Raw genomic sequence first — 18477 nt, 5'->3', positions numbered from 1 at the left:
GTAATATTCTCAGCTTATACTACAGCCCTGAGGTAGGTATTCCACCAACAGAACACCATCTTTGGCCCAGAAAATAGACGCCATGACTTTTTTGGCCAATTTCTGGGCGCGGAATTTCTTCGGTCGCGGGACCCACTGTGGCGCCATTCCTTTGACTGTTCTTTGGTTTCGGGATGATAAATGTGGAGCCATGTTTCATCCACAGTCATTAATCTATCCAAAGTCTTTTGTAGAATCAAAATCGGTCAATACAGCCCTGGATGCCTCAGCTCGAGCCTCCTTCTGTTCACTGTTCAAACATTTCGGCACCCACTTCGCTGAAAGCTTGCGCATGTCTAGGATATTGGTAATAATAAAACCAACATGCTCCCGGGAGATGTCCAGTATCTGGGCTATCTTTTTGGCGGATATTCGCCGATTCTCAAGAATCGTCTTATGGACAGAATCGCTTATTGCCGGGTCTGTTGAGGTTGTGGGGCACCCACTAGGAGGCTCAACTTCAACAGTGAAATTTCCTGTCTTGAAACGAGCAACCCAGGTTATGACAGTGCTGTAGGATGGACATTTCTCCCCCAGTGTTTGTAACATCTCACCATGAATGTCCTCTGCAGACTTTCTCTGCAGAAACAAAAACTTCATCGCGACCCGTAACTCCACAGGAGTGAAACTTGCTTCTGCCTCTGCCATCTCATGTTCTACATTAAATTAAAATTCGTTTTAAAAATCAGAAACAGCTGATACTTACTCAGTTACATAACAAGATATCAGGCTTTTGTATGGTACCAAACTAATTTTTCAATTCGACATCAAAGAGCGCAAAGCCAGGAACTTCTCAGCACCCCCTCGTATTCCCTAGCTGAGGTTGACAGCTTCTCAAAAGGCCTCGAACAAGCATTCGAAGTTGGCTATAAAATGCTAAAACGCTAAATGCTAAAACGTCGCGCCCATCGTGTTTCGAGTGCAGGAGCTGGGCCATCAGATGAACTTTGCAAGCAACAATGGCAAAACCGCTCCGCATTCATGGATATCGATCTCCTTTCATGGAAAGCATAGGCTGATTTGAGCCTCTGATTACATGGACTGCAAGAGATAAACGTGCAGGGTAGATGTGTAGGCCAGTTGGTGAGACATAAGGAAAATAAAACCGCAGCAGACACAGGACAGAGGCTGGAGACAACACAGGGAGGTGGGTGCGGCGTGGGCGCGGCATTACTGCGAAAGGACTGTGTCGTGGTGGCTGATGATTCACATTGTCTGCTAAACCAGACGGATGGCGAGCCTACAAGGTCATGTGACCATAACGCTACTTTCCGTCAGAGCAGAAGCACAGACCTGTTAGTGAGTAGTGCGGGAGAGAAAAAATCTAATTTACCCAGTGTTGACCATGGTCTTGCTGTTCGATCACTTCGCGGCTAGCCGCAATTGTGTTATACCTCAGTACTGTTGTCTCATGATCTGCAACCATGACTCATTAGCCTCAAAGTCGACAGAACTGTTGTCAGTAGACCAGTTCAAGTAAGTTCGAAAGCAGTGCATCGCATCTCCAGCCCTTCTCTCTAGCCTACACACAACTGCTCACAGTAGTACACCAACTCTGGTGGTACACTAGCACCATACGCAATTCAAATTGCTGAATTTGCATGCTATCTGCTTTGTTATAGACAGCCGGGATAACGTGGTCAGAATGGCCAGCAAGCAGGGGCTCCTCCCTCCCTATAACCCAAACGGCCAAGCGCTCCCCATTTCCATTCATCGCAGAACTCCACTTCAGATTCTAACCAGGCTGATGTCTATAGTGCTAATCGCTATCTTTGTGAATTATTGCAACAGTGACACGCATTATTACAATGCGCTAATATAGCACTCGTGTAAACACGGCTAGTACGCCTAGGGCTGGGTTTGTTTTTATTACATTCCACGAAAAACATGGTGTCGTTTGAACTTAAATTCCAGACTTCTCCGTCTTGGAAACCAGAGCCTCCACAGTCCATGTGTATTGTAAATAAAGGAACACCGAGAACAATTACATTTCAAGTGAAAATAAATTTTCGCGCTGCTTTATTTAAACTTATGACAGCTATATCGATACGACTTCATCAACATTTTGAAATGAATGGCAGTGGGCTTAGCCTTTAGAACCACAAGATAAAAACTGATACACAAGAGCTGCATTTCACTTCTTTGCACTTCTAGCTCATGAAGCAGATTTCAAAGCAATCAACATCAGTCATTAGAATGTGGCAGCTATTGATTACAGGCCAGTTCCTTTTGTCCTCAATGTCCTTTTAAGACCGTGCCCACCCCTATGCAAGCAGCTCTCAATTTCGAGACTACCATGAGAAATCTTCTCTACCTCAACTTGTCCTCTCAGACACCCACTACTACTGCAGTTAATATGTGAAAGAAAATGAAAAACAATCCTGAAATGAGCAGTTTGTGCTGAAAAATTAAATCCAGAAACAAGTTCATGGCATATCCTATTTTGCAAACGGAAAGCACAAGCATTCTCCGCATAAAAAATTCAGTGCAGCTTTAACAGTCTGGTCAGGTTGGCACTTACAGCCATGATTCAGATGAGTTAACACCGCTGAGTCGTTTATGCTGAAGGTGCAAGCAATTTTAATTGCCAAGTAAAGCAGCCAAAAGCACGGACCTCAATTAATGGAAATTTTGGAGGCTCGCAACATGCACCAAAACCCACAGGTTCGAGTGCACCTAAGAGCACAATTCAACAAGCACTTTCATTGGATCATGACTGCTTCCTGAACAGAGCAGTTCATATTGACATATTAAAGGTGGTACATAACCACACACTCTACATAACCATCACCTAACCACATGGACCACCGTAAGAGTTGCCACAGAGTTCAAGATCCAGCTAGAAATCCAGAAATACTGGAGGTAGAAACGATACGGGTGCTTGGGATGCTTATACAATCCAACCAGTGCAACAAGGTAACGCTGAAAAAGGTTGTCGACCTCGATCCAACAGACCATATGGCTAATTAAGCGTGTGGCGACTAGGCGCCAAGGTATGGGAGAGCATGACGCATATCGGCTCGTTCAGGCTTTTGTCCTCAGTTGGTTCGTGTATGCCACCCCCTACCTGGACCTCAAAAAGGCCGGTACTAGTGAAAAATTGAATTGCCTGATAAGGCAGGCATACAAAGCGGCTCTCGGTCTCCCCAGAAACACGTCTACCGCGAGACTTCTGTCACTAGGAGTCCACAACACCCTCGAAGAGCTCATTGAGGCACAATTGACATCACAAGAGCAGTAGCTCAGGCAGACTGAGGCGGGGTTGTGTATCCTTAGAGGCTTAGGTATAAGGGGCGAGGACCCTTCAAGCCAGGTGATCTTAGAGATGCGTGAACGCATTCGGGTCAAATCACTCTCCAAGAACATGCAAGCGGATCGCCACGAACGTCGGAGGAGGGCCAGAGCGAAGACGTAGGCAAAAAGTATCAAGGGAATGATAGTGCTCTGTATGTTGATGCGGCAAAATACAACATTACATGAAAGAAGACTTTCGCTGAGTGCAATAAGCATTTCCAACAGGTAGCAGCTACGGTGGTCACGGGCCAAGTAGAAGAGGCAGAGGAGGCTGCAATAGCCCTAGAAATTGTTCAATACGGAACCAGCACCATTCTCAGCGATTCCAAAACGGCCCTTCCCAACTTCGCCAGGGATCATATCTTCGCCACTGCATTCGAAATTCTTAGCGCGTTGCCAAAGATAGGAACGTAGTGGATCTCGTATGGGTCCCGGCTCACTCGGGCGTCCCGGGGAACGAGGCCGCTCACCAATATGCTCGAGGTTTTGTCAGCAGAGCTGGTGAGGGTATCTCGGACGCGGGTGCCCGACGGGGTGAGCCAATGGATACGTACGTACCAGGACAGCACCACGTATTACAAAGAGCTCAGGGCGAGCTTGCTTCCTCCACACGCTTCGCTCAACCGAGAGCAGGCTACCACGTGACGGCTGCAAACGCGGTCGCAGCCAATCCCCTGGAATTATGCAAAAATCTTTCCAGACTTAGTAAACCTGTACTGCCAACTGTGCGGCGAGCCTGCCACCTTAGATCATATAATCTGGGACTGCGCAGAGGATCTGCCTCTAGTAGATCTAGTACCATCTCCCTAGCTGAAAAACTGGGAAGCTGTTCTCGCCAGCCGGGACCCAGACATCCAGTCCCGGGCCTCGGCAAGAGCGCAAGAGGTCGCTGACAGACTTGGACTGCCGGCCACCTGGAGCAGCTGAATGCAGCCCAAGGCAAAAACAACCTAAACCGCTGACGAATAAAGTTTTTCTCTCTCTCCTCTTTGACTCCATTGCTGTTGTCAGGTGTAACAGCAAAAAAAAACAGGACACAGACTTATAGCAAAAAAAATGTGCCATCATCATGAAAAAACAACTATTTGGCATGCTTTATTTGTGAATCATGGAAGATTCTGTACAATGCATTAATTGAGAAGCAAGATATGAAGGGAGGGGCAGCCAATATATAAACTGCCGGGGCCTAGGAAATCAGGTAAACAAAAGAACAAAGGAAACAAAAGAGGCAGGGCCTGAGCAAAATCTGCGTAGTCTGCGTTTCATTTGGCAGCGACTAGCACAGTCGACTCTGGACATCCGAGCATCGACGGAAGCTGCTCGCTGCATCCCTGTTAGAAACAGAAACACACAACAATCAGTTTATGGCTGTCGGAGCTATCTGGTACAAGTTAAACCTGGTCATATAAAAATTTTAAAATATGCAGTATTCACATGAAGGTTGCAAAGGACAATGATGAACAGAAAACGAAGATGAGAACTAAATGTAGGAAAAATTACCTTCCCCATGCTTACAGTAAATCCCCATTACTTGAGAAGTTATAGAAACGGTGAAATATTTCGCAACCATGCTGAGCGCATGATGGCGATGGCAGCCTCCACCTGCTAAACAGCTCACACAACACGTCTACGAGATGGGGCAGGAAAAGGCAGAGGCACCATGGCCAGGCTAGGGGAAAGAAAGTGTAGTTGCGCCATCACAATGCAAGGAGGCACCTGCATCTTCACACATTCTCGCTCTTGGTCCACCCACCACCACCGCCTCATCACCTTGGGAAGTGAACGCTTTGCCTCCCGTCGCTGACACTCGACGCTTTTCTGACTGCTGCATGATGGTGATGGGCGCACACTGTTCGATCTGTCTTTTTCCCCTTGCCCTGCTATGTTTCGCCGCTCTTGACCCTTAACTATTGTAATGCCACCTTCCAAAAGGAATGTAGAGGAGCAAGCTGCATTTGCCATGCAGATACACCGTCGACGCTGAAACACAGTGGTTGTAAAAACTGTGGCCGTTCGTTGCAATCGCAATGTTCCTCTCATGTCAGTTCATGTTTTAACGCCATAGAACTTGCACAGTTCTGCCAAATGTGCAATTCAATCCTTCCCAAAAGACAGTCAGAGTAGCAAGTTCATTACATCGGTCAACCGCAGCAACATGTTCATTACATGGAGTTCTTAAAAACATGCACTTCAATAATGGTGGGGGAAGGAGGGGGGGGGGGGGGGGGGGGGTGGTTAAATTTTGTAATATCAAGGAATTCGCTACATGGCGATTCATTAGATAGAAATTTCACTGCATATGGTCATACAATAAGCATTACTCAGGCTCACATTGGGATGACCACCTATTAATCCCAAATGCTATGCCAAGTTTTTGCTGGGCCGTGTAACTTACACTTATTTTTCGTTTGACTTCCATTCTGCATAGCCCTTCTAAACTTAACGCGCAATATTATGCAACTAAAACCAGCACACAACAAAACTCTCAGGACTTTTCAAGCTTTCATTACGGCTAAGTTGAGCTGTTTCACATGCACATCAAAACACAGCATACAAAATTCAGTCATTGTGATGAGTGTCACTGTTATTCACGTAGCACATGGCACCGCTCTGCAAAGAGGCACAGCAGTTTGGCTTTGTTCAAACTGACCTGAAGGACACGTCTCGATGGTTGGCCAGCCTCGCCTGGTCCAAGTCACCTAGTTGACCAGCAGCCATCCGGCCTCCTAACAAAACGAAAGAAAAATTTGCAATCTACTGCATTTCCAGAAGCAAATACCAGCATCAAAAATGTTTCCAAAAAAAGAGCTTTATGCTGTCATCTTAACTAAGCTGCATTTATGCTTGCTACTGCTATTAAAGTTCTGTGGGAGCCCTTATAGTTGGCTTTCTGTATGCCTCAAATGGTTGCCGATGTTTGCAGGTCCTTTCACAAATGGCCCCTGCCCCACATCATTTCACCAATTCGAAACTCCCTCTTCCTATTATAGACTTTTTCTTGACCCTCGGAGAAACGGGTTTGACTGGGCCGCAGGGCAGGCTTAGGGCTTGTGGGGAGGGCTTGAGACCACTTTTTGAAAAAGAAAAAAGCCTATGCTTTGCTGAATGACTCGATCTGATTCCCCTCACATTAGCAAACACTTGTACTGCTCCTTATTACCTGAGGTTGTCAACAACCCAGAAGCTAGATTAACACTAAATTACCATAGCTACTTGGGAGACCAACTGACCAGAATTTTTATCATATTAAGTTACATCATGTGCCAACTAAGGTCCAGAAATCTCCATTATAGCATTTGGCTCTAGGCTATATGTACTCACATATATACACACATGCCACTTTATCTAAAGTAGGCCCCTTCCCCTGCCCAGTATTGTGGGCTCTCTCAAGCAGCTGTAGGGTGGAAATAAACAAAAAGAGTTAAGGAGTAAGATCCATATTATGCCACATACTGCAGAGTGGGAAACAATAAAATAAGCTATCAGAGGGTTACGAAAACACAAGGGAGCAAATTGATATTCACCGTAAAATTCCGAACAAGTGCCCCCCCTTCCCCCCCCCCCCCCCCCCCCCCCCGTGCAAGGGCCCTCCCCTAACATCACTGTTAATTTCACATTTCCGCGCCGTTCCATGAAAGTGCCCCCCCCCCCCCCCCCTACCTTTAGCACGCACCGCGCCCAGGCAACGCTGGCCTGCCCCATCCAGTCCAAAAATCCAATCCAATTCAATCCTGCTTTTAAAGCAGCTCGCATACCCGTTCGCTACTAACCATTTGTTGTCTTGTTTTGACATTGTCAGATTGGTAATGCATTCCTACACAGTGGCAAAGAAAATTGAGGTCATACAATGGCATCGAGAAAACGGAAAGAATGTGCACCAAACGTCTCGCCACTTCAAGCTCAACCGGAAATGGATACGGGAATGGGACAAGAATTTCGAGAAATTGCTGCAGCAAAACTACGGAAAAGGAAAACTTCGAAAAGCTGAGTAACGGCGCGCCGGTGTTTAATGAAAGGGTGGATGATGACTCTTCCGAGTTCTTCGAGCACGAAAGAACAGCAGAAATTCTGAGGAGTGTAATACCGACGTGCTCTAATTGCCTGAGGGGTGCACGAGCATCCTGCAGCCGGACGATGTGTTCTGGAATAAGCCTTTTAAGTCCACCCTACGGACATAACAGCCACAAATCGTTCGTCTAATAAAGTTCATGTTGCTAGAGATAATTAAAATTTTGAATCCATGTGCACTGCACTTTTTCTTTTTTTTTTTTTTTTGTGGCAAAAAATTTGCTGCCGCCATCTTGTATTTCAGCGTCGTTCCGAAATAGCCCCCCCCCCACTCTCCCCCCCCCCCCCTGATATTGCTAGTAATTTTGACTTGAGGGGGGTGGGGGGGGCACTTGCTCAGAATTTTACGGCATATAGTAAAACTGTTTAATGTTAATTTTCCCTTCTAGGAAGCAGAAAACATGTTCAAATTATCAAAAGGCCCTAAAACCTGCTGAAAACTATTTGCACCAAACTTTTCTCAATCAACGCCTGGAATATGGTTGCCTGCACATCCGAGATTAACTCTTTCGGGACCGCCCGAAAAGAAGGCAATTGTGATACAACTTGGAAAATATTTTTTTATTCAATGACATTTTCTGCTAGCTTGTTGTAACATATATTGTTATGCAGCTAAATGAACGCACTTTCACGAGAAAAAAATTGAGATGCCTTAAAAATATACATGATATCACAAAAAAATCTCAAAATATAACTTTTCTTCTTAAAAAAACATAAAAAAGAAGGAAATTCTTGAATACGGAAATAAAAAAGAGTAATAAAAATATTTCAGAATATACAAAATGTGATATAATGCCTCTTTTCTAACTTCAAGACAAAAAAAAGTGGGAGGCTTATGTACAACATTTTTTTTGTGTGTGCTTTCTTGCACCACTTGCGCGGCCTGACGCGAGGTTGACGCCATGGTTCTCAATCTGCGCCGCCGCCGCGCCAAAGATTAAAATCTCTCCCGCGTCGCCGCCTGCCGTGAAAAAGGCAAACTACACCAAAACTGAAAGTTTAGATACTAGACTACTCACTAGATGGCGACACGTGTTCCAATGAGCGGATATTTGAGCTTGAGAGCGCGCGCGATTTGATCGTGCATTTTTACACGATGGCCTATGGCGCGGTCCCGAAAGAGTTAAACTAAGTAATAATTATGATTGTAAGCGGTTTCATCAAGCGCTTTGCCTTGCACGCACTGTCAGTAAAAACAAGAAATTTCTCCATAATTAAGTTCCTCCACAGCCGTTCTAGCAGGGCGACGCAGAAAGAGTGATGTATTTTCACAAATGGGCCCTGCCGCACTTTGAGGATATTGCATATTTGCTGCAGAAGAAATGCGCAACAGAGCAGCCACAAGAATAAATGATGTGGACGAATCCTGCATGAAAGGCTGAAGAAAGAAGAGCCTCTCGAGACAGCAAACAGAAAGAGGCGATCATTTCGCGACCTAAAGACTGGCGCACATCTCGAGCTCAAGAAGCTGCTTGCCAGATTCATCGAGGAAACGAGGAGCCACAGCCATGCTGTTTCTACAGAGATGCCACATATGGAAGCTAACAAGCTGATCCGGGAAATTGACATGCCCCCCCCCCCCCCCCCCCCCAAGGAGTTTCGCGCGAACCGTGGATAGCTGTAGTGGTTTACGGCCAGGCACAGGTTTCCAATGCAGAGGCAAACTATTACGTGCCAGCAGCTTCCTGAAGTGAATGAGGAAAGGTTACTACACTTTCAGCATCATGTGATCGGACTCTGAAAGATAAGCAGCTGTTTGTTATCTCAGGTCAAAATTGTGGATAAACTCCAGGATATTTCAAGATGCCATTAAATACTACATGACAAAGGGGACTTGAAAACTTTAATGCCCTTTCTGATGCATGAGAAAGGCTGATGCAAGTACCATGCTTCATTGCACAGTAATGAGTGCTTTTATCGGTAGCACAAAGCCGTGCCCTTATGCGATATACAGTCGAGTTCACTTATAACAATATTCAAGTGCCACGAAAATTCCATTGTTATAACCGATAATTGTTATAAACGGTTTGCACAAAAAAAGCATAACTGCAAAGAGGGGTCACAGATGGCAAGTGACATGTGAGCTCCGCCGAGGCATCGTTCTGGTGGCCCCGAAAGGGGCATTGTAAGAACTATGAGAAGGTTGCCACGGCCGCCTCTCAGCTTGAGAAATCCCGAAGTAACGCTGGGGTGGAGAGCGAGAGAGACAAAACTTTTATTTAAAAGCCGCCACCTGGCTGGAAGTCTACATGTTAATTAGCAGGTCAAACTGCTTCGCCTTTGTGGCCAGAATTGGCCTCGTGATAGGCAAGTTCTGGGCACGGGCGCCAAGGAACCACTCGTAGAGGGCCTCCTCCACCTCTCTATGGGCACCTTGTCGAACGCGTTTGCGCCCACTGTTAAGCGAGGACTTTTCTTTGTCGAACTTCTCAGCGGAGCGGATGATCATCGACACTGTCAGTTGTGATAGTGCATACTTCATAACCAAGTCACACACTTTTTTACCCCCTTTGTAGTCCTTCACGATACTGCACTTCGTTTCCAAATCGTTAGCCGTGTGCTTTCTTTTCACTGGCAATGTCACCATCTTCCGTTTCAGTAGAGATTCAAATGAGACGGAGAAACCACATGCCAGGAACAACCTCGACGCAATCAACTTGCACAAACAACCAAATCCGTTGGCAGAAGTGAGCAGTAGCGGTTTGGGCGCAGCCCATTTGTGTTCGCAAGGGTGGAAGGGCGGCGAGAAAAAGGCACGCGAGGCTGGCAATGCGGAGAAGGCCAGAAAGCAGGTTCTATTATATGAGCGCGTGGCGGGGAGGGTGCAGCAGCTGGAATTTCTTCCTTTTTTTTTTTTCTTTTCAAGGATTTCACATTCCACTACCTTTTGGCACGAGCACCTAGGAACCAGACTTCATTGTTATAACCGATAATGCGGCATGGGGCATTGTAGTAAGCGGGTTATTTTACCATAGAAAACATACAAGAATGGACGGTGCAGCAGCTTTTCATTGTTGTAACCGATATATTGTTAAAACTGGTATCGTTATAAGTGGACTCGACTGTATTTAGGCGCAAGATGCTGCCAAGTACACCGTTGATTCCAAGAACTGTGGGGGCAGAAGAGAACTGTCGAGTGAACAGTGACACCGTCACTAAATAGATACCACATGCACGTTGGCATGACCAATGCTGATTTTCAACTCTTTCCGTAGTGACTGTATAGCAGCAGTAAAAGCTCGCCTAGTGGAGAGCAGTACAGACCTTGTGGCATGACATCCATGCTCCAGACGCTCAGGGTCCCTCAATGTGCCGTTCCAAGGCGCATATAAAGCACTTTGAATAGGCAGTGTACACCCAGCAGACGGCTCATGCCCTTTACACCATCACACCTATAAGTTGTGTACAGAGGCCAGTCGTTGCCTTGCCACGAAATGCGATCCCAGCCGACATGATGCACAAAGGCTTCTGGAAATGCACCATCAGAGACAGTTTGGATAGGTCAGATGAAGACTACATCTCTTAGAACGGTGATGAGGCCTCAGATGACAGCTGAGGAAGCGATGAATGAATGATAGAACACAACAACAGTGGCAGCATTCCAGCAATCTTTTCATAGTAATTTTGCTTTGAAATTTGCTCCCTTTGTATAGTTGCACCTGCCTAGTCATACTTATCTAAGGTAAGTGTGTAGGTTATCAGCGCAATACTTTTTCATTTCGTGGAGGCTCGAATTTAAGGGTACAGGATACATGCAGGGGCAGGTTGTCCACAACAGTACAGTAAACAAAGTGAAGACATGGCGGCTGTAAGCTGAAGCATTCACTACTATTTCAGAAACAAAATATGAGCGACATACAACCACCACTCACATGGGCTCATTCTGGTCCCGCCAGGAGAGTGGAGCAGAGGATGTGGATGAATGGTTGGTCCACTCTGCCTGTGGAGCAGCCATGGCAACAGCGCCACCCACGGCAGAACTTCCTACCTCGTACGCCATGCTCGGCTGAGTCTGCAACGAGACATGCCAAGGTGAGAGGAGGGCCACAAGCACTACACACATAAGTTGAGTTACGTGGCCAAGGAAAATTGAAAAAGATATGACCAAATCTGCTGCGCCACCAATCTGCCAAACATGAGAGTTCCATACTATAATATTGTTACGACGGGGATTTATTGTTGGTGAGCTGAACAGATGGAGAAGGCTGAGAGCTCAGCTGGTCAACGGCAGCACGTCCGGCACAAGAGTTTTGCCCAACATCCGTATCCTTTTCTTCTGCTCCTCTTTTCAACTTCTTCAGGACTGCTACAATATAGAAGTTTTCCATCTTTCATAGCAACAGCTGCTAAGTGAGGAAAGGACTCTTGAAACTATTTTTGTTACTTTCAGGCCGAACATAATGAAAGTGCAAGCTGATTTTCGTAATGAAATCAATCTATAAGCAACAGCGTATACAGCTCGTTCAGTCGAACAGGTGTCACCGTTGCCGTAACTTAGAATCGAGAAAATCTAGTCTCAGAAAACATCCACGCGGTTCCATATCAAAATGGCAATGCAGCCACTCCTTGTGCAGCATTCAGGGTGGTGTCATACCACGTCGCTTCACACTCAGCATCCATCCACTAGTCAGGTTGGAGGCTATTTTGCAATAGGGGTTCAAAGTGACAACATATGTAGTCGTCGACCAATTTTTTGGACCCTCAAGAGGCCAATAAAATGTCCAGAAAACTAGGCCGTAAGAAAAAAAACCAGTTCACAATAACAACATCAGTAAATACCAAGCGACTGGAAAAACTGGTCAACCTGCTTCTGCCACAGCCAGTCTCCTCTACGGTGCAGTGTAACGTTAACAGAAAGAGACGCGAGACACCAGCAAACTCAAAACTCCCAAGCTACTCTACATTAGCATTTTTTTTTCTTCCGCGTCAAAAAAATAACAGTACGGTAGTGGCTGTTCCAGTGGGAGTGATGGTAGCCGCCTGTTGTGAACAATGGCTTAAAGAATGTAATGCTGTCCCACGAGCTACCGAAACCGTCTGGATTGGAACGCGTTTTGCGCAAAGCCCTCTTGGTGGTTGCATTTAGTTTGGACACACGGTGTTTTGCAAATTGAATTAAAACCAGCGTCTGTTGTCAGTCGCAGCGAGCACCTTTTGGCATACTAGACAGGTGCGCCATTTTCTTTTCCTCCATGCTCACACAACGCTGTCTGCAAGCGGACTCATGCCACCACGACTCCGCTTGCAGCAGCCGCAGCGACCCGTGCCACTGGCGCTCTCACTCACAGCTACACGCAAGCCACGACATATGGTCACATGATAGAAGCACGCTCGCGCTTACTGGCCTCCATCGGCGGCAGTCATGGAGCAGGGGCACTCTGCACGGGGAGAAACGGGTCCATTAACTCCCAGAGCTAGCGGTGTCTTTTGTCGAAAATATAGTGAGTATGCATGACGCATGCAACATGGGTTCTTCAAGGTTGCAGAATAACAAAATGGCCGCGATGTGGCAATTTTTAATAGCTTTTGACCTTCAATCGAGAGAAAAAGCATGAAAAATCGAATGAGAAATGTTTTCAACGTCCTAAATTTTGGTCGGCATTACACACACAATCTATGGAGCGCATGATGGTACCATGGCGGAGTCAGAACAATCAACCATATCCACAAAATCGGGCGCCCGAAAAATTGCTCAGCTACTGCACCTCCACTTTTACGGCATTCATTGCAAGTGCAGGTGCCCACCGAGAAGTGAGACAGACACTGCACCTCCCTTTTTCCAAAAACCAAACTTACTGAAGACTAACTCTGCCAAACTTTGCCAAATTCAGATACATCGAACTGACAGATGGAACCCCCCCGCAGAATCACCGCGGAGCGAGTGCAAGGGCGAGAGAGAAGAGAGCGAGAAAACGTCATCGCATTGCTACAGCAATGGCACATCATCTGTTAAGCGCGCAGCGGTGGCTCGAGGTCAAGCGGCGCGCAGCGCGATGGGCCACGGGCTACCGTGGAGAACGGTCCTACCTAGCGTAGTATTGCTCTCGCAATAAAATTCCATACAAACTGTTTGCATCAGAGTAATTTTACCTGATGATGTAGGATGAATGTCTGCATCCGAGATGGAAGTGAAGTAAGAACAGCATTTTTTTACAGGTTTCATGAAGTGGTTCGCTTTGCGCATGCCGATAGGAAGGCCCACTTCATAAAACCAAAACAATGATGTCGCATATTCAGGATGCTTTGCAGCACAGTCCATGCAGTCAAGTATCGCGGTGAAGCGCACAGAGTGTTGAAACTGCAGATCATTCAAAAATTTTCATATATTGGATAGTTTTCAAATATTTGGAAAATTTCAAACACAGTACCAGCTTTATTGCGAAAGCAATACTATGACAGGTCTAACCACTCGTTGCTGTGTGCCGTGTCCGTGGTCCCCTGGCAGTAGCTGCCAACTTGGGTCTCTCGTTTCACGAGACGGTTATGTCAGAATCAGCCTGCCAGGACCCTGGCTTTCACATTACCCCTATAGGCCACTAGGGCATGTTCATACGGCTTGGTTAAAGAGAGGCTTTATATGTGGGCTGCGGAAGAAAAAGAAGAACTCTCGGTCACCCACAGCTAATGCTTTCACTCTATATTTGGTTCAGCAGAGTTCAACCCTTCTAATTTTTTCGAATGCCCTCACACCCTACTTTTTAAGAATGCTTCTGCATGTTTGTCCATTGCTGCCAGACCGACTGCACAGGCTCTCCCCTAAAAGCAGTCACTTGTCAATCCTCATCCTGGCATATCATTGCATAGAAAATTAAACGTAACATTTTGTCAGCTGACTCACGCTAGGCCTAATTGGCAGACTATTTAAAATTGTTCCAAACAAATGCACGCCTGCCAGAGAACATTGATCAGCCTCTATCTCTATGCACAGGCTCCTGTTTATTTTTATTTTTTTTATTCGGAGGAAAAATGACAGTGGCTTGAAAGGCACACTGAAACTTACCAGAACCCCCCAATACTATTCAAGTAATAAATAATATTTAGCACAATAAGTTGTTTCAACAGATGTTAAGTTTTAAGTGGCAGCAGTAGCCAGGATTGTCTCCCTACACTACCGGTGCATGGAGCCACTTGATTCGCACAGCAAGTTAGGAACAGTTTGGTGGCATTTTCCCAACATTTATTAGGATGACAGCTTTTCTGGTTTGGCACTTTGGTAAAAGGGCGGCATCACTGTACTGACCCCTTCTATTAAAGTCACTGTCCCAGGTTTGTTTCCATTTTGTGTTTTGTAGTCACATCATCGCTTACCATGACAATTGTACCAGGAAATGGTCAAGCCAGTGCAGACCCGCTGCATGTGTACGATAGTATGTTCCTACGTGGGTACTCCTTCAACAGCACCAACAGGAGGACTCAACTGTATTACTGAATTAATGAGCTTTATGCTGTAAATCTTGGAGGCCACATGGAACAAGAGAGCAGGCAGCCTCCAGCGTAGCCGCCACCTGCTTCCGTTAGGTGCATCCGGCCACTGCATCGGTCATGGAGACGATTTGGTTTCACCTATTCTTCCATAGCTTTACCTATTTTTATCTCTCCCTGTTTTGGAGGAGATAGGACCTTGTGACCATGCTGTCCTATCAGAGGGCCATTTTCTTGGCCACATTTTGGATGTCAAACCACCCAGGCGCAGTCGAGCGTATAGTTCAAATTATCTGTGGTGAACCAGCCTGCACTCGAATTAAAGAGTTAGACAATGAAGCTCGGTTGGACCAAGCAGTACAGTCTGAATTATCTCAGAAGTTAAAATTATCGAGGTTCGAGCCAACATGCTTTCACTGTATTATTCATATGCAGTCGTGGACCAAAAACATTCAAACAGCTTTGCCTGTTTGAATGTTTCATTCAAACAGTCACACAGAAGCACAGGACATCTAATAAACAAAATTCGCTTTTCTCCACTCGTACCTCTACAGTCGCCTTGAGGCCGAATGCCGGCACAAAGCCACCGTTGGTCACAGTTGTGGTCTGCTCCCCTTGCCTGGATGGTGCAGCGTCTGCCCAGAACATGTGTGGGCTGTCCCCCATTCCTGCATCCGATGACTGGGCCGGTCGTGGAGCCAAAGCCAAGGCCGCAGCCAGCTGCTCTTTAAACACATGCACGCTTTGCGGCGCCAGGCTGGCTTCATCTTCGTGAGACAATGTCAGGTTGGCTATAGCTCTGTGCTCTGTAGGAACCTGATGAAAACAAAGAGACCACAAGTTAAAGCTCCCAAAAGAAAACAAGGCCTAATAAAACTGAATAAAATAAAGCAATTTCAAACACAGGGCTAAAAGCTTCTCCTTGCGCATAACCTATAAAGTTCCTATATAATAAGTTCTCCAGCATTCATAACTTTGTGCCCATAAAGCGCCTGTAATTTTTGCTTCAATGTAGTGAAGTACATCATAAAATACATTTAATGTAACAATTTAATCGCAACAAACCTGAGAGAAATTTGTATCGTGATGTTGAGTGCCTGAGCGAAACCGTGCATCTTCGCGTGCATAGAAGCATATACACGAGAGTCGGCACCGCCCGGCTGAAAAATGTGCGCCACGGGGCAGACGAGAGTGATGCGCACAGAGGTGAAGGCACTGCCTGCTACACCATCCGGGGCTGGCACAGCATGCCAACTGGGGAGCTGCTGAGAGCGAGGCTGGCACAAGAGTCCTACAGCCAGCCAGGCCGTCCCACCGTTCTATGATGCCCTAAATTGGCATCAAATGTAATGCACTGTCTGTGCTCAAAGACAGCACACTGAATTCATCATGGCTACAGATTCCTGAAGCTCATAAAAGGACTGGAAAGGTTATCCATCGGCACACCACTCGGCTATGAAGCCCAATTAATGTTTCACACCTGACAACATCACTGAAACCACCACCAATGATTTTCCTTTCCCTCCCTTCTTCTCTTGCTTTGTTCCCCTACCTCGTTCCCACGAGGTGGTGGTGACAATATGCATCCATGCCATGTTGTGCCCTTCATAAAAGAGGATGATGACAGTGAAACCAATTCTCAAGAGGGGTGCATCGTTGAGGTAGCTCACAAGCTAGTGATAAGAGCAAAACGCAATGCAATCTTTTCGATGCTTTTGATCAGTGCTGGCATCATAATGTGTTTATAATTTATTGCTTGAAGTTGACCACCCGCTGCGATGCAATCCCACAGGAAACAATACGAAGTGCAGTGGTGGGACGAAGTGGGGGGTATGCACTGCACATTCTCAAAGCAAAATTTTGAATCAAGTTCACTTAATTCAAAAACCCAGTCAATTCGGGCATTTTCCACAGCCCCAATTACTTCAAGTTATAATGAGATTTCACTGTACTAGAACAATTGTAAAATAGCAAAAATGGCATTCCAGAACTAGAACTGAGTCCATGACAAGGGATGATGCTTCACCTGACACAGCAATGACATCCCAAGCATTATTAGTTTGTATCGTGGAAGTCCTTATGCCCACAGTCTGCATATATGGATGTCAATACAAATGTAACCAAACTGATGCAGGAAGCAGTTGGAATACCAAAAAGAGCAAAAAAACAAGTGCACAGTGACTGATCCAGTAAGACATGACTGACAGCGCAGAAATATGGGACAAGAAGACCAAACGAGATTTTAACACTGATTTGGTCCTCTTGTTCCCATGCAGTCTGTGTGCTACGCCTCTTATTCTACTCTTCAGCCTGGAGAAACCCCAACATCTTCAAAAAGGTGCAAAGGAACCCGCATCTTGGCTTCCATTCCTTCCTCTCAGACATGCATGTCAAATAGGCAGGTAAGTGTACAAGCTCTCTCTCAAACTGAATTAACAATCGCTGCATAGTGAAATGGTCTACCACAAGCTACTACATCACAGCTGAGCTTGCTTCACAACAAAAGTGCAAAAAGGAGAGGCGGGGGCTGAGCCATGGGTTTAGCTGCTGGGGAAACAAAAAAAAATCTTCATAAAAGCCAGTTGGAACCCACATTCATGAACCACCAATTAACCCTAATTTACCCCCTGCAGCTCACCGACTGGTCATCCTGTTTGACTCCCATGACTGTTGGCGCCGTTGGCTCTATGGGGGGTGGAGGAGGCACTGTGACGGGCTGCCGGTGGTGGGGTCCATGCCGTATTGAGAGCAGCGCCTGCACCGCCTCCATATCGGCAGGTCCCCAGGAGGCAGCTGAAGAGGGTGCCTCATGCTCCTCCGTGGTTGACACAGTTTCAGTGAGCGACAGCAGCGACGACCACACACCCGAGGAAGATGGGGAACAGGAGGAAGAGGAAGGAGGCGTTGAACCCGCTGCCATGGCCACTTCCTTGTTGTCATACGACACTTCATCGTAGTCCTCAGCCATGTAGTCGTCATCTTCGTCCTCATCTGCTTGAGGGGACGATGCTGCCGCTTGCTGTTCCATCCTGTGCGTGCAGGTGGGGCTGCCAGGCACGCAGGTGCATGGACGCTGTTTTTTCCTCCTCTTCTTCTCCTTCTCCTTTGGCTCCTTCCAGGAATTCAGGTAGGCTGCGTGCAGAAAACACTTGTCTAAACTCCAGTGCACCCATAAAGACATGTATGGCATGTTTGTGCCATAACTGCCCCAGCCGAGCACACATTGACAACATGTGGGTAGCTGTGCCTTGTCTGGCACAGTGATCTAGTACTACAGACAAACGACTAAGAGACCCTTGCATGCCTGTCACATTTGGAGCTTAGCAAGGCAAATGTTCTTGAGCAGTCCTCACACGCCTTTAAAGGCAGTCATCATGCCATACCGTAAAAACCGCATATCACGTTCTTTCCCTATTTTATGTCAGATTTCCGCCTCGTATTATAGGCAAATCCAATTTTCAGCCTAAATTTATTTATTTATTTATTTTATTTATTTTCAACACACTGCTAGCCTCCACTGGAGGCTCTTGCAGGACAGGGTCGAGGTATATACACACAAATACATATGTGCACATTAAAGTTACTGAAAAAACGGCAGCAAACAACAACAAAAAACCTTGGTTGCAACATACATAGTGAAAAAGAAAAGGCGGT

At 46.3% G+C, this 18477-nt stretch overlaps 1 protein-coding gene across 1 annotated transcript in view; it reads right to left on the bottom strand.

The window, feature by feature from the left end:
* Nucleotides 1-4389: 4389 nt before the first annotated feature.
* The window catches only part of LOC146178275 (uncharacterized), a 28621-nt gene continuing 14533 nt past the window's right edge, over nt 4390-18477 (bottom strand). The window contains exons 4-8 of the mRNA XM_084578082.1: nt 17462-17955; nt 15370-15639; nt 11274-11413; nt 5984-6059; nt 4390-4664 (exon numbers count right to left, since the gene is read on the bottom strand). Of these exons, the coding sequence (XP_084434208.1) occupies nt 6029-6059; nt 11274-11413; nt 15370-15639; nt 17462-17955 (935 nt within the window). The 3' untranslated portion in view covers nt 4390-4664; nt 5984-6028. The remainder of the gene's footprint in view (nt 4665-5983; nt 6060-11273; nt 11414-15369; nt 15640-17461; nt 17956-18477) is intronic.

The sequence above is a fragment of the Amblyomma maculatum genome, chromosome 9 (assembly GCF_055883805.1).
Source record: "Amblyomma maculatum isolate TAMU_Amacu chromosome 9, ASM5588380v1, whole genome shotgun sequence".
NCBI lineage: Eukaryota > Metazoa > Arthropoda > Arachnida > Ixodida > Ixodidae > Amblyomma > Amblyomma maculatum.
This window is presented reverse-complemented; position numbering and strand designations above follow the sequence as displayed.